This window comes from Chiloscyllium punctatum, chromosome 40, assembly GCF_047496795.1.
Source record: "Chiloscyllium punctatum isolate Juve2018m chromosome 40, sChiPun1.3, whole genome shotgun sequence".
NCBI classification, from domain to species: Eukaryota; Metazoa; Chordata; class Chondrichthyes; order Orectolobiformes; family Hemiscylliidae; genus Chiloscyllium; species Chiloscyllium punctatum.
In genome coordinates, this window is record NC_092778.1 from 16,050,211 (window position 1) to 16,077,397 (window position 27,187).

A 27,187-nucleotide genomic window follows, 5' to 3' on the forward strand; every position below is an offset into this window, starting at 1 on the left:
CATCTCAACAGAATATGATTGAAACCTCAACTGATGTCTCAAATCAGAATAAAGACATTTTTTTGACTGGTGCTTTTGGCTAGTTTAACATGTGCATCAGTCCTTGTCAGAAGTCTGGTGACTATTTGGTGCAGAGTTGCTCCTGTTAAAGGAGTTTAAAAACTTTCAGATAGTCCATATATTACAGCATCCAACGCTTTGTCATTTTGGCTAGAGAGAAATTCTGGAGGAAAGGATGAGTGTATGAATTGAAGTAGATTGGACACTCAAAAGACACGAGAGAAAAAACATCAAGTTTGCCTGCACCAAGATATAAGGATAGTTGCTGAAACAGAAAGGAAAAGGTCTGCATTTCACATGTGCATTTAACATATTGCAAACAAAGCTTGTAAACAAAGTTGAAAACCAAAAGATAGTCGCATGTGGCCTCAGCAAACACAGAGGTAAAGAAAGACTTACCATTCATTTATGAAGCAGCCAATGTGTACATACAGCAAATCCCTCCAGGCAGCAGTATGATAATGTTTTGAGTATACAACGTAATCATGTGGTAGTAGGATGAGAAGGTTAGTGAAGGGAACTAAATTATGTACTCCTCATAGTAGAGGTCACATGACTACAGCAGACCATGAGACACTTTTCCATGATTGTCTTTCAAATCAAACATCTCCTTTTTGATACTTGTCATTTAATGTTGACCACTGTATAAAACAAATCTGGCAAACAGACAACATATATTAAAGTTCAAAAGCAGTTGTTGCCAGGCTAATGATCCTTTTCTGTGACAGTAATGATGACAAATCCACAATAATTATCTGTTTCATTCTGTTGCATGATTTGGGCTTTCCTTTATTCATGTCAACTCAAGATGTTTCTTGTGTGAATAAAAAAATTGAAATTAATGGAATTTTTTTTGTTTTTGTTTCCAGCATTCCCTCTTTATTGTTATAACAACAGCAGTTTTCTCCTTTTCCTGGAAACATATTTTCAAGGTTACGTTGTCTTTCTAACACTGAAGGATGTTTCTTCACTGGTTCCTCCTGACCGTGTGGCTGAGGTAAATGAAAGTAATCTGTGAAATGGAGTGGAGAGGGCTATCTTTTTCCAGATCAACTTTAACCATAAACAGTGTTCAATTGGCACCGTCCTCAATGATCTAAGTGACACAGTGAACTCACTAGGAAATAGGAATCCAAACGTCCAGATTATTCTGCAACATATTACTAGAAGGAACATTGACGTCTTTGTTACTATAATAAAATTGAATTGAATTGAATTTATTGTCACGTGTACCGAGGCACAATGGAAAGATTGGTTTGTGAGCAATACAGGCAGATCACAGAGTTAAGTAGCATAGATAAGCGAATAATAGGTAAACAGCGGCAAAAACAAAAACACAGGTAGAGGCAAATGTTAAGAGTTTGTGAGTCCATTCAGTATTCTAACAACAGTAGGGTAGAAACTGTTTCAAAACCGGCTGGTGTGTGTGTTCAGGTTTCTGTACCTTCTCCCCGATGGTAGAGATTATAGAAAAGCATAGCCAGGGCGGGCTGGATCTTTGAGAATGCTGGTGACAGCAGGTGTGGTAGATGGATTCTATAGATGGGAGGTTGGTATTTGTGATTGTCTGGGCCACTCTCTGTAACTGTCTCTGATCTTGAATGGTACAGTTGCCATACCATGTAGTAATACATCCAGACAAAATGCTCTCAATGGCGCACCTATAAAAGTTGGCGAGGGTATTTGCCATCATGCCAAATTTCCTCAGCTGCCTGAGGAGGAAGAGACGTTGTTGAGCCTTTGTAACCAGTGTGTCCACATGAAGAGTCCAAGAAAGCTTGTTGTGGATGACCACTCCCAGGAGCTTGACAGTCTCCAGTCGTTCCACCTCTGTGCTTTGATGTGGAGGGGGGCATGAGCAACACTGAAAGTCAATAATGAGTTCCTTGGTTTTGCTGGCATTGAGAGCTAGGTTGTTTTCAGTGCACCATTTTTCCAGGTCTTCCATCTCCCATCTGTAGTGTGTTTCATTGCCATCTGAGATTTGACTGACTTTGGTGGTGTTATCAGCGAACTTGTAAATGGCATTTTTTTAAAGATAACATACACATAAAGTTCAAAGATTTGCAGGTTAGGTGGATTGGCCATGCTAAATTGCCTGTAGTGTTGAGGGCTCTTTAGGTTAGGTGGAGTAACCACGGAGATAGTGAGGACTGCAGGTGCTGAAGAGTCAGAATCGATAAGTTGTGGCGCTGGCAAAAGCACAGCAGATAAGGCAGCACCTGAGGTACAGGAGAGTTGATGTTTCAGGCAGGACCCTTCATCAGGACTCCTGCATTTTTCCCATAACCCAACTGATTAAGAACCTTTCTATCTCTGTCTTAAATGTCCACAAGGACTCTGCCCCCCACAGCTCATCTGTGACAAGGACTTCCAAAGACTCTCAACTCTCTGAGAGAAGACATTCCTCCTCATCTTAGTCTTAAATTGGCACCCCTTTATTCCGACCCTATGCCTTTTGGTCCTTGACCCTTCCATGAGGGGAAATATCCTGTCAGCATTTGCCCTGTCAAGCTCCTTAAGAATCCCAGTTGGTTTATACAGATCACCTCTCATTCTTCTAGACTCCTGGCAGTACAGTCCCCACCTGTTTAATTTTTTTTTAGATTAGATTCCCTACACTGTGGAAACAGGACCTTCAGCCCAACAAGTCTACACTGACCCTCCGAAGAGCAACCCACCCTGACAAATGCACCTATTTATTTAGCAATTTAGCATGGCCAATTCACCTAACCTGCATATCTTTCGACTCTGGGAGGAAACCAGAGCACCTGGAAGAAACCCATGCAGACAGGGGGAGAATGTGCAAACTCCACAGAGACAGTTGCCCGAAGTGGGAATTGAACCCGAATCCCTGGCGCTGTGAGGCAGCAGTGCTAACCACTGAGCCACTGTGCTGCCCTCCATTGTTCATAATGACAATCCCTCTATATCAGGGATCATCATAAGACCAGAAGACATAGGAGCAGAAATTAGGCCATTTGGTCCATTGTATCTGCTCCATTATTCTATCATGGCTGATAAGTTACTCAACAATTCTCCTGCTTTCTCCCTGTAATCTTTGATCCCTTTGGCAATCTATCTATTTCAGACTTAAATATACTCAATGACCTGGCCTCCTCAGCCTTCTGTGGCAGTGAATTCCATAGATTCACCACTCTCTGGCTGAAGAAGTTTCTCCTTATCACCGTTCTAAAAGTTCATCCCTTTACATGAAGACTATGCCTTGGGGTCCTCCTCTCTTATGCTAATGGAAACATCTTCCCAACGTCCACTCTGTCCAGGCCATTCAGTATTCCTCTGTTGGTCTTTGTAGGCTTCCCAATCCTCTGGCTTCCCAGTACCCTTTGCCACATTATATACTTTCTCTTTTGTTTTTACGCCATCCCTGACTTCCCCAGTCAGCCATGGTTGCCTCATCCTCCCTGTACCATGCCTCTTTTTCCTTGTGATGAATTTCTGCTGTGTCCCCTGAATTACTTCCAGAAACTCCTGCCATGGCTGTTCTACTGTCTTTCCTGCTAGGCCCATTTCCAAGTCAATTCTGGCCAGCTCCTCCCTCATGCCTCTTTAGTTGCCTTTATTCAACTATTACCGTTACCACTGATTCCCACCTTCTCCCTCTCAAATTGCAGAATAAATTCATCATGTTATGGTCACCGCCACTTAAGTGTTCCCTCACCTTAAGCTCCCTTATCCAGTCTGCCACATGGCACAACACTAAATCCAGTATTGCCTGTCCCCTAGTGGGCTCCACCACACACTGCTCCAAAAAGCCCATTTGTAGACATTCCACAAGTTCCTTTTCTTGTGATCCACTACTAACCTGATTTTCCCAATCAATATTGAAATCCCGCAAGATCACTGTAATCTTGCCTTTCTTACACGCCTTTTCAATCTCCCGGTGTATCTTGTGCCCCACACCCTGTATATAACTCCCATTGTGGACTTTTCACCTTTGTGGTTCCTTAACTCTATCCACACAGATTCTATATCATCTGACCCTACATTGTTTCTTGCTTTTGATTTAATTTTATTTCTTACTAATAAGGCAACTCTCTTGATAGGATGTATATCCTTGGATATTTAGTTCCCAGTCCTGATCCCCTTGCAGCCACATCTCCCATACACATTATACCTGCCAATTTCAATCTGCACTATCGTCACGAACCTTCTCTGAATGGCCTCCAATGAAATAATATCCTTCCTTAAATTAGGGGACCAAAACTGCTCACAATACTCCAGATGTGGTCTCACTAGGACCTTGTACAGGTGTGGTAAGACTTCTCTACTCTTATGATTGGATTACTTACAGTCTGGAAACAGGCTCTTCGGCCCAATAAGTCCGCACCAACCCTCCGAAGAGCAACCCACCCAGACCCATTCCCCTACATTTACTCCTACACCTAACACTACGGGCAATTTAGCATGGCCAATTCACCTAACCTGCACATCTTTGGACTGTGGGAGGAGACCGGAGCACCCGGAGGAAACCCACACAGACACAGGGAGAATGTGCAAACTCCGCAAAGACAGTTGCCTGAGGTGGGAATTGAACCCGGGTCTCTGGTGCTGAGAGACAGCAGTGCTAACCACTGTGCCACCAACCCCCTTGAAATAAGGGTCAATATTCCTGATTCCCTGCTGCTCCAGTATGCTAGTTTTCTGTTTTTGATGCACAAATTCTCCCAGGTCCCTTTGTGTTCAGTTTTCTGCAGTCTTTCTCCATTTGAATAATACTCTGTCCTTTGTTCTCATTGGACTTTTGAAATATCTTTCACCGCCAAGACTGATGCAAAATATCTGTTTAACCCCTCTTGCTATTTCGTTCTTCCCTGTAACTATCACCCAGATTCTTTTTCTGAGGGACCTGTGTTCACTTTGACCTCTCTCTTCCTTTATAGGTATTTGAAGAAGTAATTCCTCCTCATCTTGTGTTTTAAATCTGCTACCCCTTATTCTAAAACTATGACCTCTCCTTCTAGATTACCATATAAGGCAAAATATCTGCTCTACATCTACTTTGTCAATTCCCTTTAATCATAAAATCAGAGCATCCCTCCAGTGTGGAAACAGGCCATTTGGCCCAACAAGTCCACACCGACCCTCTGAAGAGTAATCCACGCAGACCCATTCCCCTTATCCCCTATTACTGAACATTTCCCAAGACTAACCTACCTAAATTACATATCCTTGAACACGGTGGGCAATTTAGCATGGCCAATTCGCTTAACCTGCACATCTTTGGATTTATATCTTATATTTTTCAATTAGATCACCTTTCATTCTTCTGAACCTATAGAGTACAGTCCTAAGCTGCTGTTTCTCTTCATAAAACAGACCCTCAATCTCTAGAATCAATCTCATGAACCTCCTCTGAAATGCCTCCAAGGCAACTACATCCTTCAAGTATGGGGAATCAAAACTATACTCCAAATGTGGTCTCGCTAATGCCTTGTACAGTTGCAGGAACATTTGCCTACTTTTATGCTCTTTCCCTTTAGCAATAGTTGCTAAGATTATGTTTGCCTGCTATACTTACATACTAGTTTTCTGCAATTCATGCACAATGACACCCAGATTAAGCTGCACCTAAGAACTGTGACATTTTTCTCCAATTAGATAGTAAACTGCCTTGCTATTCTTAGGACCCTGCATTTATCTACTTTAGTGCCATCTGCCAAATTTTGGCCCATTCACCTAGTCTGTTCCTATCCACTTTTTAAAATCTCTTCATTGCAATTTACTTTCCCATATGTTTTAATGCCATCTGCCAATTTGACTAAAGTACTTCCTATCCCTGCATTCAATCCTTAATATAGATTGTAAGTAATTGAGGCCTGAGGACTGAGCCCTGTGGCATTCCCACTAATTACATCTTGCCAACCAGAAAAACATCCATTTGCTCCACCTCTCTGCTTTCTATTAGTGAACCAATCCTTAACTCAGGAGAAAGTGTGAACTATAGATGCTGGAGATTAGAGACGCTGGAAAAACACAACCGGTCAGGCAGCGTCCGAGGAACAGGGGACCCAACGTTTTGAATGATGAAGAGCTTATGCTTGAAACGTTGACTCTCCTGCTCCTCGGACGCTGCCTGACCAGCTGTGCTTTTCCAGCGCCACACTTTTTGAACCCTTAACCCAAGCTAATGTATTAACCCTAACTCCATGTGATCTTAGCTTATATATTAACCTTATGAGCAGCACCTTATCAAATGCCTTCTGGAGTCAGGATGAACTGTAGCTGCAGGATCCCCATTATCCATTTCACTCATTACAACTTTCAGTAATCTAGCAAATTAATCAAATATGATTAACTTTTCATAAAACCATGCTGACTCGGATCAATTATGTTTTGACTTTCCAATTGTCCTGTATTACTTCCTTAATAATGCCTTGTAACAATTTCATGATGACAGACGTTAAACTGACTAGTCAGTGGTTTTCTACTGTCTGCCTTGCTCCTGTTTGAATAAAGGGTGTGTAGTCTTGGCCTCCTTATCCAAGAAAACCTGCGCCCGCCTTGGAGTGAGTGCAGTAAAAATTCATTGAACTGGTTCCTGGGCTGACAAAATGTTTGGATGAGGGGATAGTGGGTTGACTTGGCCAGTCTTCACTGGAGTTGAGAGGACTGAGAAGGGATCGTATTGAATCATTTAAAAGTTTGAAGGGGCTGGACAGGCTGAATCAGGGAGGATGTTTCCTCTGGCATGGGGGCCAGAACCAGGGGTCAGATTCCTAGGACACCCGATAGATTATTTTTGACCGAGATGAGAAGAAATGTTTTAATTCAAGGGCATTGAACTATTTTTTATTCACCAGGAATATGGGCTTTGCTGGTTGACCATTCTGGTTGTCTTTGAGAAGGTGATGGTGAACTACTTTCTTTGAACGGTTGTAGTCCATTTGCTATAGGTTAGGTATGCCCATGTGCTATTAGGAAGGGAGCTCTTGGTTTCGGACCCACTGAAGGAACAATAATGTGTTTCCAAGACAGGCTGGTGAGTGGCTTAGAGGGGAATTTGTTGGAGGTGGTGTTCCTTTATCCTGTTATGTTTGATTGCATTTGAGAAAGATTTTACACTCGGGTGGATTCCTTTCATATTCGCGTCCCATTGAACATTCAAGCAATTTATCTGTTCTGACTTGGACAAATTAATTTTTGGCTCAGTGGTATATATACATGCATCTATTCCATCCAACAAATAACAGTTAGTCATTGATGCACATGGTTTTGAAATTCTCTATTGTATTTGTACAGGTGCTGAGTACCATCGCTCCAAGTGAATTGGCTGATCGGTTGAGAATACCTGGATTCATTAATGACAACAGGACTCTAACCATTGTACTTCTGAATATCAAACCCATCCAGAATTTGGCTGCATTTATAGATGCTTTCACCAATGCAACCCAAGATGTGAGCTCAAAATATTACTTATACTTTAGGGATTGCAAGAATTAACACAGACAAATTTTAGTGTTCAACATTCCAAAAGTACCAAATAATCAAAGGGCAAAAAGACAAGAGAGAACTAAATACTAGAGGGAAAGTAATGGGGCTAAAGATCAATAAAACCGATTACCTGATGGGATTCCAGGCTATTAAATGGAACTACCGAGATAGTGGATGCACTGATAGTAATCCTCCCAGAACCTTTAGATTCTAGAAATGTGTTAATGGATTGTCAATGTGACACCTCTGTTCAAACTGGGAAGGAGTTGAAAAAAGGTAACTCTAAGTCAGTTACCTTAGTGCCTGTTTGGGAAAATGTTAGCTGTTTTTGGATGTATAAGCAAAGCATTTAGAAATGTATAATATGATCAAGCAGAGTCAGCATAGCTTCATGAAGGGAAATCATGCCTGACAAATTTATTAGAATTCTTTTAAGGAGGTATCAAGCAGGATTGTAAAGGGGAAGCAGTGAATGTAACTTATTTGAATTTCCACAAGAGTTGACATTAAGGACACATTTTTAGGAAGGCAATCTGTAACTACTGGAAAGCTGCAGCACAGAGAGATTTGTGAGTCCTTGCAAATGATTTGCCAAAATCTAGCATTGATATTCTGCTGGTAACAGGGAAGACAAATGAGTGTTGGTCTTCTGAAATAAAGGGAATGGAGTCTCGAAATAGGGAAGTCTTGCCAAACCTATGCAAGGCAGTAGGAAGACCATACCTGAATTATTGTGGCAAAAGTGAGGACTGTAGATAGTGGAGATCAGAGTCAAGAGTGTGGTGCTGGAAAAGCACAGCAGGTCAGACAGCATCCGAGGAACCGGAGGATCGGCGTTTTGAGCAAAAGCTCTTCATCAGGAATGAACCCTTCCTGCTGAAGGGCTTGTGCATGAAATGTTGATTCTCCTGCTCCTCAGATGCTGCCTGACCTGCTGTGCTTTTCCAGCAAACACTCTCGACTCTGAATTATTGTGAACTGTTTGGAGGCAGTTCAGAGAGTGTTTATTAGGCTGATCCTAGTTATGGAGGGATTTTCTTATGAGGTGAGGTTGAATAGATTGGGCTTGGTTCATTGGAGTTTCGAAGAATCAGTGTTGACCTAATTGAAGCATACAAGATTGAGGACTTGACAAGTGTTGATGCAAAGGACAACAAGGGTTGTTGTCCCCTGCAGAAGAGTCTAGGACCAAAGAACATAAGCTCAGAATTAGATGAAGAGGAATTTCTTCTCTGAGGGTAATGAATCTGTGGAATTCTTTATTGCAAAGGGCTGTCCAGGCTCAGTCATTAAGCTTATTCAAGGCTGAGGATAGACAGATTTTCAATCAGTAAAGAAATCAAGGGTTATGGAGAACAGGTAAGAAAGTGGAGTTGAGGATTATCAGCTTGGCGATGATCTTAGTGAGTGGTGCAGCAGACTCAGTGGGCTGAATGGCCTACTTCTGCTCCTACATCATGGTCCTCAGGTCAATTTGCTGACTGGAAAACTGGCAGTTTGCTCCAAATAGCTTTTCGGCCAATTCCTAGATCTGTCACCTGTACTGGCTGTGCTCATAATTGACCACATTAATGTTTTATGCTCAAATAGTTCACTCCTGTACCTAATTTGTAGAGACACATTTTTGACAGCTCTGTGAATTAGTGTGCTCAAGTGATCAATTTGATATTTACTTTTAAAACAAATCTATTCTCTTTTCCATTTCAGAGCAATATTATATCTGCTATCATAGCAGGTTTGTGGCCTCAGTTTACTGAAAACCTGCCTGAACTCAGTGATGCAGAGGTGGATACATGGCTTAATACCAGATTGGTTCCATACCTTCCATTTATCACCACACGTCTTTTGGTTTCCAACAGCACTCTCAGAATTCCATGCCTTACCTACAGGAAAATGTAACTATACTCCTAATCTTCTCTTGTACTGAAATGGTTATAATTTCATATGTCAGTCAATATAAGCAGCACAGATGCGTGATACAAGTTTCCACTGTCTAACAACCAGACAGTTACACATATGTTACACGGTGTTATCTACCAATTTCATTTAATTTTGAGTTTGTCCACTGCACTTCCAGATATAAATGCTGGGCAATCACCTGGGTCATATTCTGTTCTTTACTTTGATAAAGTGTTGACCAAGATGCAACCTCTTAAGCCTCACTTATTCAGAATCATCATAATACTGAGAATATTTTCAAAACGTGTTAGGCTGACCAAGTGTATTCTCAAGTATTCGGGGAGGTGGTGATATGGTGACAATGTCGTCCAGAAATCCAGACTAATGTTCTCGAGACATGTGTTTAAGTTGCACATAGCAGATGGTGAAATTTGAATTGAGGAAAAGCTGGAATTCCAAGCTAGCTGATTGATGACCATGTAACCACTGTTGACAGTCATTAAAAACCCATTTGGTTCAGCCATGCTTTTCAGCTTTATCAAAGGCAATCTGCCATTCTTCCCTCGTCTGGCCTTCATGTGATTCCAGAACCACAGCAATGTGGTTGACTCTCAAATACCCACAGAAATGGCTCAGCAAGTCGCTTAATTCACCAGACTGTGACCCAGAAGTAACAATAGTGATTGAAACTCGACAGACCACCTAACATTTACCTAAGCACTGTAAAGACCAATGGCAAACACCGTTCTGTGAAGTCTTCCTTACCACCATCTGGAGACTTTTACTAAAGTTAGGAAATTCATCCTCTAGGCTAGCTAAACAACAGCTTGGCAATTTCTGTAAAGTGTAATAACTGAGTATGATTATGTTCCAGACACCACCATCACCCTTCATGAGTATATCCTCCAACTGACAGGACAGACCCACTAGGGTTGGCGGCACAGTGATGTAGTTAAGAAGGGGTTGTCCTGGTAATCCTCGACATTGATTCCATGCTCTATGAAAATCCTCATGACATCAAGTCATGTTCAACCAACACACACGCGCACACACACACACACACACACACACACACACACACACACACACACACACACACACACACACACACACATACGATGAAAAGGCATTCCTCTAACTTAGAGGAAGAACAGAGAGTGGCAAAGGCACTCATGTTTCATATTGCTTGAAGGATTGTGAAAAAATTGATTTATTTCAAGTTTTTCAGAAAAACCTGGAATGGTTTACTTCTATTCTTTCATGGGATGTGGGTATCGTTGGCTGGGCCAGCATTCATGACCCATCCCTAGTTGGAAGGGAACTTGCAGTTGGTGATGTTCCCATGTGCCTGCTGCCCTTATCCTTCTGGATGGTAGCTGTTGTGGGTTTGGGAAGAGCTGTCTAAACAGCCCAGAGAATTTCTGTAGTGCATCCTGTAGATTGTACGCGCTGCTGCTCCTGACAGTGGTGGGGGGAGAGAGTATTTGTGGATACGATACCAATCAAGCAGACTGCTTTTCCTGGATGTTGTCAAACTTCTTGAATGTTGCTAGATCTACACTCCTCCACAAAAGTGGGATGTATACCATCAAATTCCTAATATGTGCCTTGTTGATAGTCAGGCTGTGGGGAGTCAGGAGGTGAGTTACTTGCAAGATTCCTAGCCTCCAAATTTGAACCATGGTCATATTGGGTTCAGGAACTGAATGGCCCTGGCAGAACCCAAACTGAGCATCAGTGAGCAAATTATTACTAAGCAAATGCTGCTTAATAACATTATTGATGACACCTTCTGTCACATTTCTAATGATTGACAGTAGACTAATAGGGCAGTAATTAATCAGGTTGGATTTATCTTGCTTCTTATGCAAAGGCAGTTTTCCACATTGTCGAGTAGATGCCAGTGTTGCAGCTGTACTGGAACAATTTGGCTCAGCACAGAGCAAAGTCTGAAGCACAGGTGGCAGTTTGTCATTCAAAACTGGATGTGTTAGGACTGCAGACCCTATCCCTGTTGTTTGTGGAGTCACTTAGCTTTGTTTATCAAATTCTGCCCTTGCAGTTTGGTACACAATTGTTTTGTAGCTTAACCAGGTTGACATGTCATTTTTAGGTATACCTTTTGCTGTTCCTAGCATGCCCTTCTGCACTCTTCATTGAACCAGGGTTGTATCCTATCTTGATGGTATTGGTAGAATGGGGAATATGCCTAGCCATGTAGTTGTAGATTGTGTCAAAGTACAGTTCTGATGCTGATTGCCAAGCGTACCAGTTCTGAATTGCCATATCTGTTCAAAGTGATAGTGCCACACAATGTGATGTAATGCCTGTACAGTCTTTACTCTGTCACCTTTCATTTTCTCTCTGCGTGTTGGAACCGATGTGTGTGTGAGAAAATGAGAGGAAGTGCAGCATATAGAGGAAACGGGGGATTAGGTGTTTCTGCTTTTAGTTTCATATAAATATCCATTTCTATTCTGCTTTAAAATTATCTTCACGAATTAAACTAGATATGAAAATTCAATTCTAAAATTTTGTTAAATTTCATCTTTTAGTATCAATACACTGAACACCCTCTACACACGTTTAAATGCTGAACAACGGACTGAAATCTACAAGGGGATCAGGACATACTTACAACAAGGTAAACCTTTGAAAGTTTCAGTTATGGGAAAACTACATTTGCTGTTACCTTCATAAATGATAAAAGGGGAAAGGAGAAGGCAGGGCTTTCTCTGCTGGTCACCATCCAGTGAACTCTGCTGGAATTGTTGCAAGAGTGGATGCTGGTGAGTGAAGGATGTGTCGTGATTGTGAATCATCGTTCAGTTGAATATTCTGCTGGTATTGGACACATAGGCTCACGTATTAGGGCAACTGATCGCAAAGAAACTATATGAAATAAACAAATCACTTTGAGGAGCTGAGAAATTTGGAAAAGTAATTGGAAACATGTCCAATGATGGGTGTGAGTTGATCGACAAATCTTACTTCCTGTGTCAAGATCTCAGAGAGACACGTCCTTTGAAAGCACTTAGAATTGAATTTTTTGTGGCAAATATTTATAATGGAACTGGGTTGCAGAACACATTTTGTCACACTTGGTTGCTTGCATTAGTGTCCAAGTGATTAGTCTTTTGTTGCAAGCCTTTCTCTGTATATTCGTGTCTATGCGAGGGTGAGCAACTATCCTGCGACAATTGAAATTGGCACTAAACATTGTCAGTTTTGCTGTTTTTATACTGATCTTGCTTTTACTAGAAGTCTCATCTCCTAAATCAAATGTACTGCCCCGAACCTAATGGTGAATCAAAGGGGTGCAGCCATGGGCTCAATAAAAACCTATTGCAGTATATGGAATTCACAGCAATTTTCCTGAGATCTCTAAACACAAAGTCCAGAAATACATAAGTGAATGTGATCATATTTATTGGATCATTTTTCTCTGTTGGCCAGCACTTTGCAACATTAGATGCACCCGGCGGTGATCGAAGCTAATGTTCAAAGTTTAAATTGATGGAGGGAAAGAATAATAAATTGGATAAGAGGCACAGCGTGTTGATGATTGACTGACTGTTTTATATCTGGTTATTGTATTAGGTTGAATACATCCTATTCCTTCGTCCCTCTATCCCTTGAAGTTTTAAGAACAATATCAAAACTAGAGGCTTTCTGTTTTCATTTGCTCAAGCACTCTGGAATATCTGTTATTTCTGAGTTACTTTTAATGTAACTCTGTGCATTATATATAAAAAGCATAGTTTTTATTAATCATACAAGAAAAGGAATATTTAATGAAATTCAAAAATAGTATTTGTATTTTATGGCAATTGAAAATCATTAGGAATATTGTGGCTCAGTCAGTTGTGATTGGAATTAGGAAAGGGAAATAAAGCAACGAAAATTTAGTGTTAATGATTTAGCAATATTGAACACATTAGTCAACTACTCATGGAACCAACTTTGATGATTACATCTCAGCTCAAGACTTGTTTATAAACCTACCTCTAAGCTCTAATAAGACAATAAGATCCTTACAATTCACTGGTAATTTCAATATACTTTGTGGGTTTGGAGATGGGAGGCATAGAATATGTACCTTATCCATCAATTATAGATTGTGATTATGTTGTGTGATCACTTATGACTACATTTAATACAATTTGGAACTATGCATTGTTATTCAGATGTAAAGTGAAGCTAGGGACATGCAAACACTGTTACCAAATTATAAATATGAGCATAAGATTTCTTTTCATTCTTTTGGATCAGTCACCTTAGAATCAGTTGCAACAGCACCACTGAATGCTTAAAATGCTTAAGAATGGGAACTTTTTTATATTTAAGTAGTGAGCTACTATTTCCATGATTGCACTAAGGTCTAGCTCTAATTTTTAGACTATATCCCCCAGACACACTAACCAATGGAAATAGCTTCCATCTACCCTGTCTGTTCCCCTTAATAGCTTGAACTCTTCAATCAATTGACTTCAATCCTTCTAAATTTCAAGCAATACGAATGTACTTTGTGTAATTTTTCCATGTAATTGAATCTACAAGCTCTAAGTATCATATCGATTGAACATACTGTGTTTAATTACAAACACTCTCAAGGTCACTCCAGCAATCCTAAGATGTGACCTGCAGAATTGCTCCATGATGTTTTAATAATCCTGGATCTGCCACAAGTTTGTTTCTCGGCTTTCACTATCTAGAAATAAAGAGTGGATGACCTTATTTGTGCCCATATTGAAATCTGTTTACCATAACTTTGCCCATCAATTTAGCAATGTCTCTTTTTAATGTTTTATACCCATCTATTACTGCTTTCTTTCTGTAATTGGAAAATCAAATATCATTATATTCCATCATCTGTTTTATAAGTATGTATTAAATAGCAGAGGTTCTGGAACAAATTATTGATGGACATCACTTGTAACATTCTGTTAAATTGATTACCTGGCCATTACCCTTACTCTTTGCCTTCTGCTGCTCAACCAATTTTCTAACCAGACCAGCTATTTGCTTTCACTGCAAAAATACCCCAGGGATCATTTTGATGATCAAAATACATGGCATGCAAAAGATGAAATGCATTTATGTTTAGACATGTTTAGGTTAGTTTTCTACAGGTGGAATTTAAAATGTTCTATCCTTTATGTAACAATGTTTTGTTTACTTTGTATAACAGGTCCCAAACCCAAATGCTATAATGTGAATGATCCAGTCCTGAACTCCACCGCGTGGTTTGCTGAATATCTGGGACTATACTTAGCCCAAATGTCATTGACTGATCTTCAGTCTTTCTCTGACGATGCAGCAGTTGTACGTACTTTCATTTTACTCTGTTGTTAGAATCACCATTCAGTTCACTTGTGTGAATAGAAAAATGAATCATGACTGACCTTGAGTTGAGATTTGGGAAGTGTGGTGTGAAAATGGTCTCCTGAATAGTTAACCAGTCCAGTAGTATCTCCGTAATTTACCAGTGACTGACTTCCTGTCCAAAAAAGGAAGTCATTGTGAAGTGATAGTAAATCTGTCAGGCCTAAGGTAAGTGTGTGGACAGGTGAAAGGCCTTCTGGGATGGTCAATGGTGAAAGTCCTTCAGAGATGTTTCCTCAAATGATAGTTTAAATGTCTTTTTAATAATCAGCGATAGCTTCCGGAGCAATCTTTTCTGAGTTAAGATAATGATATGGTCCTATATATAATCCTATATATATACACACACACACATGCGTATATTATGAGCATCTTATATCAGAAAAATCATGAATTATAAGTTCAAAAGTATAAGTTATGAACCCATTCTGCTTTAACTGTCTGGCTGCCTATCGGTATGGCAAATCGAGTTTAAATTTCACTCATCATTATTTATGTTGAAGTAAGTGTCTCTAATTTCTCTCAAAACCTGCACAGCTTCGAGAATTTGCAGCAAATGAAGAAAACCTGGCTCTTCTGGAAAACCTAGCGTTAATAAATGAAGTCTCCAAAGTCTACATTAATTTCCTGGTTGAACACAATCCAAATTTTAATGCTTCAAGGTATGAATCTGATGATTTGGCTTTTGAGTAATATGTAAAATGAAAGATCTTGTTCGTTATATAAATGGATCTGAAATAAATACATTGAATTCTAAAACTGTGATAGATTTGAAATTTCTCTGATTTGCAGTTTAGCAGTAATTCAAAATCAAATTATTTTAATTCAAAGGATTAATCCATTAGGAAACTCAAACATGTCTCTATGTGATCAATTTATTTCAGTAACTGAACCTTGTAAATGAAATGATTCCCTGCATTTTAAATTTGCCCCATTAGTTAGTGTCAGAAACAATCTCTTCTACTCCCGAAAGGGAAAGAAATGGAAAGCTGAAATATTTTTCATCTCCCTCTGTTGGTCAATAGTTTGCATGTGTATGTTTCTCCATGACCTGCTGTTGCACCTCAGTTCAACAAATTATTCCACCAGGCCTTGCTTACCCTTTTATTTTGTTCTTGATTGGACTGCCTTTTCAACCTCTTCGTTTTTATCACTGCAACGACATCTGTCTCTTTCTCCCTTCTGCTGCGATTTTCAATAGGGGCTGATATTAAGCTGGGGAACTGTGCAGTCTTTCTTTCGTTTCTCACCACCTTCACAGAACAAACTATTGGCCCATGGGAAAAATTCTACTCAAGTGGAATAGTTAGGTGTTGACTTCTTTGAATGGTGCAGACTCAATGGGCCGGACAGCCTTTTTCTCTGCTGTAGACCCCTAAATGAAAACATGCAATTGTTATTAAAGCTCTGGATCCGAATCCTGGATTGACATCCAGTGGAGTACTTGGATTTGGAATATGTGGTCACCTCCATCTCTTAAAATGTAAATGGGATCCCATTAAAGCTTACAACCACATAGGACCGATAGTCCTGTTGGCTGGAATAATGGCAGTCATGGCCATTGAAGGAGTGTTCATAACACAGCCAGTCAGGCTGTTAATTATTTTGTTCACACTGTTACCACAGTGCATTCAGGAGGATCGTACAACTTTTCTGTCAATAATCACCATTTTATTTTAATGGAGAAGAAGCCTCTGTACCAATTCTTGCAAAATACAATATGTTTATGGCGATTGTGTGCATAAAATGTCTGGAAAGCTAAGGTGCATCCTTTACTGCAAAAGGTTAATCTGAAGTACAATTTCACTCACTAAGTTCTGTTTAAACTTGTAAGCCTTTCTTTGTTACCTTTACATCTGGCATTGGGCTGTGTTTATACTGGTTGCTTCTATTAAAATGCTTGTTCTGGTAATCTAAGATGATTGATGTTTTTCTTGCTTTCTGTTTCTGTTGGACTTTTCGACTACTGTTCCTTATGAGAAAAATTTCAATAAAAATAAATAATTTGTATTTCAGTTATGTGTACAAGTATTAAAATGTACTGCATGTGCAATGCATCATTATGAATGGCCCATGTGCTACATACAAATCCTAATTGCAATTTTCTCTTGCTCTTTCAATATTTAACCATTGAGTGTTCATCTTCCAGCAGTACCTTATTAATCCATTAAAATATGAGTGGTTCTGACTTCCTGCTAGTCTTGCCTGTTCCTTTTGCCACCTTTGAGCTGTGAACTGCACTGTGAACTCACTCATTTTTATAACAACTCCTTCCACCTCATAGTTAGGTGTTGCATTATGAGACAGGTATCTTATCTCATTTTTAGTGCCACAGTGATAGCAAGTAGTCATTTGGTAGTTAAGAATCAAGCATTGCTGAAGAAAAGAAACATCTTGTATAGGTTTTTCATGTTGTACTCATCAGGACAGTTTGCAAGAAATAGCAAAGTTTACAAAAACAATATTTATTAATATTGTTTTATATTTATTTAATACAAATGTAAATATTCAGTATTTATATAAGTATATTGGTGGAGACATTGCCACGAATTATCTTGAATTGTCCTAATGAGAGCGAGATGAATGGTTTCAACAACATGCCTTTTTTCTGCAATATTCAGAGTGATAACAATGAATTCACTACAAACATTAACTGGTTACACAATATACATTTAAAACAAAACTGTTGGGACTAGATTTGGTGATATGAATTTCTTTGTTGTTTGTCAAACATTAGAGTAAATTGTCTAGTGATTGCAAACAACATGTGTGCATTTCTACACAAATGAGTTCCAATTATGTAGTGGCTTTTCGCAATTGCAGCCCTTGCCTGGACCACCAGCATTCAACTCTCTAATGAGAGTGCAGCTCCATGGTCCTCTAGAAGTATGGTCAACTTTACTGTTCAATTACATTGAGAATGGACTCATGCTATGTTTTTACCATGGGACTATGACACTGGCCCATCAAATCTATGGGTGTCAATGTAGCTGGGGTTTGGAGGGTTGGGTGTACTTGAATTCCAAGATCATCAGAGACTCATGGAGGTGTACTGTGCCCTTTGAGGAAGTATGTGGAAAAAGCATTTGTCTGTTGGTAAGTTAGATACGTTTTTAAATGCCTGGAATTAGAGTAGATGGAATTTATGGTAGATTGCAATTGAATTGATTTTTAGCAGACTTTGATTGGATATATTTCTGGTACATTTGATTTATTAAAATTTCTTTTGGTAGTCTTGTAATTGGTAGAATTTGTAGATTGATTGCAATTGTGGAGATTTATTGATACAATTTAGATTTTCGTTTGGAAGTATTAGACTGAATTTGTTTATTTCGAATTTGATTGAGAGTCTTTATTCTTGTCGAATATGTTTGGGTAGAATCTTTTGTTGATTTATTGTAATTGGGGAGAATATGAAATGGCTAGATTTTGAGTAATTTAATCAATAAATAATAACCGTAGATGGTAATCAAAATGCATTTAATTAAAGACTTAATCAATGAGAATGAAGAAAATTCATGAACACACTGAGAGGTGAATTTCCGAAGACAGATTCTATCTGCAAAGCAGGTATCAGAAACTCTGCCGTAAAGACATAACACCACGATATTAGGCATTTTGATAAGATTCAGTTCACTGGCATGTTCTCAATGCATTTAGAAGACATTGCTTTGAAAATCACCTTTCAGTTGATTCATCAATTAAGCAGGACAGTGTGCATCATTTTAAAATGCCAGGACCTGCAAAAATGTTTCACATTATGCGGTTGATATAACCACTATCGTCATTTTCACCCTTTCAAAAATGGAATATGATGCCCTGCAAAAATCCTCCAAAATCAATCTTATTGTATCAGTAAGGCACAGAATATCGTTGGCTTGAAAGACAATACATCTTATGACTGATGTTCTTTTGCAGGCTGCCAGACTCTTTGCTTTGCTTCATTACTGATACCAATCTGCTTCAGTCCTTGGATGCACAGCAAGTCTTGTCTCTGACAGTAAGAATAAACCAAGTCTGTGGGCTTAATACGCTTCCGAATGCAACTACCAATGGAACAGTACTGGTGGAAGGTCCAACTGATGAGCAATTGAAGGTACACGGGGAACCGCCACTTTAAAATATTTGAGTACACACTCAGAGAGACACATGGAGGATGAATGCAATTTTTGTATTTTTTGCAGCTTTCGATTGCTATCGTGAGCAAAATCGACAACTTCACAGTGAGCACTTTGAATACTCTGGGACAAACAGCTGTTGGATTGTCAGTGTCACAGGTCGGAAATATTGGTGCGGAGACTCTGCAGAATGCGCTGCCAAGCCTGAGTAAAGTCAGAGGCTGGAATGTGGGCCAGGCCAACGCGATTGTCATCAGGTTACTCAGAAATGGCCTCCAGGTAAGAGCTCGATAAATCTGAAATGAATGCATTATATTCATAAATGGCTGAATATCAATGTCGAGAAACAGATCATTGTGACATTTGAGAGGTGATTAGTTTTTTGGTTGGTGACGAGGTAATTTTTTTCCCGATGTTTTGGGTTCAGTTCCGCTGTCAGACTTTTGAAATGATTGAGAGGCAACTAAAGAATGCTGCCTTTGTGAAACAATCTCGAGTCCTTGGGTGGATGGAAATTTCCTGTAAAACCCTTTTGAGGTTGTGGTGTAGAAGGAGCACCAGTTTAACATTCTCCCACAATCCACAAATATTTAAGATATAATGTAACAAACAAACAGGTTAACATTCATCAAATCTGTTTTCCTTCCCTCGATTGGGAAGACAAAGTTGTGTATTTCAGCTGGGCATATGAGCAGAACGTGGAAAAGATGAGAACTTAAGGATTTCTGGCACCTTTTATTGATTTTCTTTTAAAGACGACATCTGCAGAGTGGCTGTGAACAGATTTATTCCCAGCCCGAAACCCGAATATTTGAGAAACCCTATTAAATGAGTAGATTCATTTTTATTGCTGTGCTGAAATGTGAGAGAGCTGTGAGAAATGTGGATGTGTTTGGAATTGATGGTTTGGGATTCCACATTTTGTAATATGACATGAAAGGTAGGAAACGGGTTTGACCCTGTGACTATGTATTGACAGTTTTTGATTTATTGCTGCTTCCTAACTAGGTTAATAACCCCGAGAACCTGCTGGGGCTAGGAAGCTTGGTGTCTGGCATTCCAAGTGATGTGTTCCAAGACATCAATCCTCGGGTGTTCATCAACATAATCTCAAATCCAACATTTGTTGAGAATATTGGAACAGCACCACAGTCAATACAAACCATATGTGTTCTGCAGGTGAGTGATATGGATTATACAGACAGTTGAAGCAATAATGGTCCAAAACCCAGATTCTTTTTGACTGCCATATCCACTTATTTAAAATTTAATTCTCTTCTGTAAAGATTGCTTGCACCTCCCAATATTGCTGACAGTGTTTTGTATATCTGGGCTGAAGACCTGTTCTGTTTCATTGTAACTCAGGTGTTGCGGAACGTAGAAGACCCTGTCCAAACGGTGAAGACCATTCCATCTGTTCTAGCCAAAGAGGTCCCACCTGTGCTGTTAAACTCAAACTTAGGCCTCGGTGATGTCAATAACAAACAGTGGGCTCCCAGTCAGGTAATCATTTTGACTCTGTGACACTCAGTAATGATGCTGAGGGAGTTAGAGATACGGTGCAATTGAAAAATGTACATGAATTTAAAGATTAATAAAGACATCAGATTGAATGCTCCACAGCACGTTTTCTCGGTCAGGTTGTGTGAATGTTAACAAAGACCTTTTAAGTCCTGTCAAATTACATTTCCATTTTGCCTGGTCCATTTGGTTTGCTCTGGATCTCAATAACCCCAAAAATTCTAACAATGGAATAGATCCAATGTCCTTCATTAAAGCAAAACATACAGCAACAAATACTGTAAACATCTTGCCCATACAATGCTTACAATCACAAGGTTACCCTTTCACATGGACTTATTCAAGGAATAGAGCAGAATATGTGATTAGCCTGTTCTGTCTGAACGTCTACTTACTGATCAGTCCCCCTCTCCAAGCTAGTTGAAGTTTTACTGTGAGTCAAGCTGTGTGTATTCACAAAGAATCTCTGCATTTGCACACTCGATGCTAACCAGGCTCCAGCAAATGGTTAGTTTGACAACAGTCAACATCACAGTTTGTCATGTTTTCCACTCAACTGGTTTGATCAATCAACCCATGAGGACATGCTCACGTCTCCTTGCAAAGACACCTATCTCTTGCCTTTTATGATTTTTGATGTAAAACTTGCTGTTGTCCTCAGTGTTCATCACTTGTATGGATCGCGTTATCAGTATGGCATTTACACAGCATGACAAACACAAATGCAGCTGTTAAATACTCACATTGTCACATCTGATTCACTGTGTGTGTTTAAACAAAACATCAGCTTTACCAGAATTACTGGAGCAGTTCAGTCCATTACTGCTGAGTTACAATGCTTCAGTCTAAACATACATTTCTCCACCTTAACACAAGCATTTTTAAAATCATTAGTTGGTCATCAGGTTTCATATGATTTCTCCTTCTCATTTCATTCACCTTCCATTTTCATCTAACTTCATTTTGGCTAACCCAGCAATTGTTCAGTTGATTATTTAGACTTGGTTGTGTGTATTAATGATCTCAATACTTTTCTCCCACAGGCTGCAGTGTTCTTTGAAAATGTGGTCAAAAACAACAACAATTTTAAAGAGTAAGCTATTAACTTGACCAATATATATCTGTTTCCTTGATAATTTTTCTGTCTACACCATGATTTGTAGGATGTGTTGTCCATATGTGAACATGAATCTGTTAGAAATGTTCCTACAAGTCTCTGCTTCCCAGCGCCAGAGACCTGGATTCAATTCCTGCCTCAGGCGAGTGACTGTGTGGAGTTTGCACGTTCTCGTCGTGTCTGCGTGGGTTTCTTCCGGGTGCTCCGGTTTCCTCCCACAGTCCAACGATGTGTAGGTCAGGTGAATTGGCCATGCTAAAATTGCCCATAGTGTTAGGTAAGGGGTGAATGTAGGGGTATGGGTGGGTTGCGCTTCGGCGGGTCGGTGTGGACGTGTTGGGCCGAAGGGCCTGTTTCCACACTGTAATGTAATCTAATCTACAAGTAAGATAATCATGCCAATTTGAATGTCTTTATTCCTCATCCATGTCTGTTTTGACTGTTCATATTGTCTCAGTACCTTAGTTTGAAGGAAGTGAAGTGTTTAGAAATTAATGAATGATTCCATGATCTATTTCAGATTCTCACCTTCTGTCCTTCAAGGCTTCAGTTGTGGTGCAGTCAAGGACCTGAAGTTTACAACATTTCTTCAGCTTGTTCAAGCAATGAAGGGGAAAGGGGCCAGGTTTGATGAAAGTCAGGTGAGATGTTCCACAGCAATCACATTGGAGACTAGTTTGAGTGTATGACCATACAGTGGCTATTGTTACAGATGGATTTTATTGATCTCAAATAAATGACCATGTTGTGCAAACTAACTCTGATTGGAAAATCCTGCCCCAAATATCAGCACTTGGATCAGAAATGTTTCCATCAAGGGATGAAGGAAATGTATGACAAGCAGGCATGATCAATTTTGACCAAATAACTAATTGTGATTTCTGTGTGTGATAAGCTGCTGTCAATGAGAGTTCCCCATTCATCTGTCTAATGTCAGACTAACTTATATTAACAAAAGTTCTGACTGGACTTTCAAATGGAAATTAAGCCAAATATTCAATGACTGAAATCTGTGAGGAGCTGATTTGAGTTCAAAGTTTGGTCTGTGTGGCGGTACAATATTGGATGTTGCAAATAAACTGATTTCTGTTCTGATAACATAGCCAAAGAGAATTCCCCTATTTAGCCAACATCGAGCCAAAATTGTAAGGAGAGAGAAATTTCATCAATTTGTTGTGTTTCTGTTCTCAGCATGTTTTGCTGGTTTCTCTTTTCAGCTGAGCTGCATGTCTGCAAGACTAACATCTAATGGAACCACACCAGCCATAGAGAGCCTCCCTTTGGATGTTCTTCTATTCTTCAAGTATGTTCTATTCCATTGCAATGTTCCACGATTGGTTTTTGAATATGCTTTGATGATGCTTATTTCCCAGGTGTAGAAGGATCTTTTTGCCTTTCAAGAGACATATAACCAGAGTCCAATTATCAAACATCTGCAGGAGGCAGATTTTGGACCACTTTTCAAAACTGTAAAATTTCTTCATGTCCTGGTAGCTCTATAGGTGTCTTCATTTCACTGGGACAATAAATGGATGAGAAAGATGAAGTAATATTATCATGTTTTAGACAGAATTGTTCCAGAAGGAGCTGGAAAGTGGCAGCAAATGAGAGAACACTCAACATTGACATTGAATTCTGCTAAGTTTCAGTCGTCCAGGCGGAGGTGACCTGTATGGGTGTCATTTTCAACAATTGTTTCGATAGGGCGTTTGTAATTTTAGGCATATCCTTGATGAATTTTTCTGAGAACGAACTGTTTTAATGAAACAAGACAAGAACACAGAACAAGACATAATGTCCAAGACTGATTGAGCCAGAAACGTTTCAATGGAAATATTTCATGACTTTATTTAATATTTTCCCATCAATGAACATTTCAGAATGAGATCTTTCCCGATTAATCTCGGCGCAGGAAGTGTATGCATGATCATTTGGCAGAATCTGCATTTGCGTCTGTGCTGTCACTTGTAAATAGACTGAAGCTGGGAGAATTAGCACAGGAGTTGTTGTTGATTATGCAGTTCATTCTCCTCACTGAAACCTGAATAAACTTCTGTTTACTTTTGTAGCTCTGTACAGTTCAGGAATTCACCCAACTGCAAAACATTCTTCAAATTAGTTGGGAAATCAAACATTGACATCTTGAGAAAAGAATCAAGCAGAAGACGGAATCTATTATATGATGCCAGGACCTGTTTGGTAAGGATGACATGTTGATATGTCCTACAAAGTGCTAAGAGAAGCCAGTTGTACCTTGTGACCATGTAATTTCAAGCGCAATACCTGACCATTGGTGCCTCACGCCATTTGAGTGCTAACTCTTCAATAAAACTAAAGGTGAAATGATAGTTACATTAAATCACTGATAATATAGTTCTCTTTACTAGCTCTGCTGGTTGGTCGAACCTTCTTCCCTTTATTTACTAATGCTAAATCCTTTCAAACCGGTCTGTCTTCACATTGAGTTTTCTGCGTCAGTGCATTGGTTCGAGTGTGGGACAAACCATTCAGGGCGTTATGTCGTTATGTTGGTGAAATACTGTCACCAAGTATAACTGAGATGCAGCTGATATGATTGTACATGCACCTTCAACATATCTGTACACATTACATTTTCAATATATCTGTAGCTTCAATAGAATTAAGGGAAGCTGACAACAATAAGATTTACTTAAGCAGCCGTAGAAACAGTTGGCTGGATGTGGATGTGAACAACACCATCATGACAGACAACACATATCAAATTTTCAATGAACTGATAAGCTCCTGAAGATCTCTTGTAGTTTGTGAGCAATAGCCCATGTACTGGGAAACTGAGAGACTAAGGATTCTGGGAATGAAGACATATTCCATTCTGACGCTTGGTGCTGCACTTTGGGAATTAGTTATTTATCTGCAACGACCTGATGCCCTGTCCACCTCTCCGAACGACTGGGCCGTGTGTACATTTGCTCCCATGTTTGCCAATAAGGCCACATCAGTGACAGAGCCAAAGACATTTTGCAATAAAAGAGCAGCTGATCTTCAATCAGTTTCTCATAATCTTGAATTTCCCAGTGAGTTTTATATCTAAGTTATCCAGTCTGGAGTTATGGACATGAATGAACACTCCACTGTTCATCAGTATCAGTATAGTGTGTGTTCATTCTGCTGAGGTTACAGTGACTGCAAGTAGAGAACCCCAGAGTCAAAGGAAAATCTCTCTCTGGCAAAGTGAAGAAAATTACCATCATGCTACTTTCTGCAGCTTCTGTAGTCTTCAAGGTGAACTGTATGTTATTTATTTGTGATGCTGCTGTACTGAAATTGCTCATGTTTCCAAACATTCAGGGAATTTCTGGCAGGAATCTGACAGAGGAGAGTGTGACAATCCTGGGTAAATTAGTGTGTGACCTCAAGGGATCCGTCATTGCAGAATCTGATATTTCCATCTTGGACCCATTGAAAACATGTCACTCGTATACAGACGATCAGAAAAAAGCCATTGAAGGTCTCCTAAAGAGAGGAGTTAGCAGATACGGGTGAGTGTGAAGTGTTCACCTAATTCCATACAGACTACACCCAGGTTACTCCATCTCTTGCCACTTGTAATGCTGTGAATGTTTAAGGGGAATGTAGAAATTTACTTTGCAACAAACCCCATGCGCACGCGAGTGAAAGCAGATGGAATGTATTAATAACAGACCATTACCTTCTAATATCAGACAAACATGCACAATTTGGAAAATAAGGTGACTGTTACTGATAGTGCCAAGTGATTTGCTCAGCGACTGTGTGATTATCTCTAATCCAGGTCTGTATTTCGCCAACACTTTCATTTTGGATTTGTCTCGAGATGGTCAGAATGGTAGAAGGCCATCTTTTGTTTGAGAACTTCCTATTTCTCTCTGCACTCTCAGTGACATGTTCCTTAACTCAGTTTTTCTTTGTCTGTAGTGTTCCTTCATCATGGTCTTCATCGACAATCCAAGATCTCGGAAACCTTCCTTTGACATTGACTCCTGTCACATGGACTCTAGTAAACAGGGTATGGTTGATATGGTTGAAAGTTGATTCAGATACTTCATTTTGTGAGACAGTAGCCAAGCAGAATTATTTAGTTGCAACATAAAAGACTCTACCATTCAAGAATTTTCTTGAGAAGCAAAATGATTGTACTTAGTCACATAATCACTTTTTACCCACTCAAACATTGGACCCTGTAGATCGATAAAAACTGTTTTAATTCACTATGATGTGCATGCTACCTCAATTTGAATGAAGATACTGACTGTTTGTCACTGTCTTACCATGGGATTGAGTCATGGAGTCATATGCCACGGAAACAGACTCTTTGGTCCAACCCGTCCATGCTGACCATAATTGCAAACAAAACTCGACCCACCTGCCCATATTTGTCCAAATAGTTCTGATTCATACACGTATCCAAATGTCTTTGAAATATTGAAACTGTACCCATATCCATCATTTCCTCATTCCACACATGAACCACTCTCTGTGTGAAAAGATTGCTCTCATTTCTCTTTTGAATCTTTCTCCTCTCACCTTAAAAATCTGGCCCCTTGACTTGAAATCCCCCATTGACGGGAAAAAAACACCTATTGTTCATCTTATCTCTATCCCTCATGATTTTATAGACCTTTATCAGGTCACCTCTCAACTTCCTGTGCTCCAGTGAAGAAAGTCCCAGCCAATCCAGCCTCTCCCTATGACTCCAACCTTCCATTCCCAGTGCATTCCTGGTAAATCTCTCCTGAGCCTTCTCCAACTTAATAATAGCCTTCTTATAACTGAGTGACCAGAACTGGACGCAGTACTCCAGAACACCCTGTACAATGATTTTCGTCGTTTTCTTCAGGTCTGTATTTGGAGATTTATAATTTGAGTTGAAACCATTATGGATTTGTAATCATTGTATCTGTGAAAGTTGTAGAAGCTCATTCAGAACAGAGTGGAGCTGCTTTTACCACTGCAGATTTCTTTTGCTGAAGTTAGCAAGAGAAAATTCAATTGAATTTGGGATATTAGAGAGTCTGATTTGTTCATGAGGTGAGAACTTCCCCTCACCCTGTAGCCATCATTCCCTCAGTGAAACACTGATGTGTTCTGTCAAGTGTGTTCATCACTGAAGAATATATTCTTGATAACGTTTATGCTGGAGAAGTATGAACTGTGATATGAGAGTTTTCTGGAGAAATCCTACAGTGTTTCCATTTTGTCCAATGCAGGTTGTCCTTCTTGAAGCTCTTCCAAGATTTGTAAAGAAAGCAAAACGTTCGAGACCTCCATATGAGATCCTGATCTTTATTAAACAGCTCAATCTGCGAAGATCTAACAATACAGCAAGTATGTTGAGAAAATGCTGTCTGTGTAAATAAAATGTACTTGTAAATCAGCAGGAAGTGGACAAGTCTGGTCTTTAACAATGTGTTACAGCTTGAAATAGAGAAGGAGGTTTTCAAAAGCCTTTCATTCTGTCTGATAGCTCAGTATGCTGTGGTCTGTGGGATATAATATCATTGGAGTGTTAGATTGGAATATAAATTTGCAGAACCTAACCCATGGAGAAGAACATAAGGTGGTGCAGCAATTTGTGCACTGCTGGCAGTGTTCTATAGTTGGGAATCTGCTG

General features: G+C 39.6%; 1 protein-coding gene across 1 annotated transcript in view; it reads left to right on the forward strand.

The window, feature by feature from the left end:
* The window catches only part of LOC140464383 (uncharacterized), a 486,266-nt gene that overhangs the window by 196,225 nt on the left and 262,854 nt on the right, over positions 1–27,187 (forward strand). The window contains exons 77-93 of the mRNA XM_072559375.1: positions 930–1,057; positions 7,324–7,479; positions 9,223–9,410; positions 11,970–12,058; positions 14,606–14,739; positions 15,337–15,461; positions 18,718–18,895; positions 18,984–19,196; positions 19,926–20,096; positions 20,283–20,420; positions 21,482–21,531; positions 22,076–22,196; positions 22,773–22,858; positions 23,625–23,754; positions 24,886–25,076; positions 25,492–25,582; positions 26,784–26,901. Coding sequence (XP_072415476.1) covers positions 930–1,057; positions 7,324–7,479; positions 9,223–9,410; positions 11,970–12,058; positions 14,606–14,739; positions 15,337–15,461; positions 18,718–18,895; positions 18,984–19,196; positions 19,926–20,096; positions 20,283–20,420; positions 21,482–21,531; positions 22,076–22,196; positions 22,773–22,858; positions 23,625–23,754; positions 24,886–25,076; positions 25,492–25,582; positions 26,784–26,901 — 2,307 coding nt within the window. The remainder of the gene's footprint in view (positions 1–929; positions 1,058–7,323; positions 7,480–9,222; positions 9,411–11,969; positions 12,059–14,605; positions 14,740–15,336; positions 15,462–18,717; positions 18,896–18,983; positions 19,197–19,925; positions 20,097–20,282; positions 20,421–21,481; positions 21,532–22,075; positions 22,197–22,772; positions 22,859–23,624; positions 23,755–24,885; positions 25,077–25,491; positions 25,583–26,783; positions 26,902–27,187) is intronic.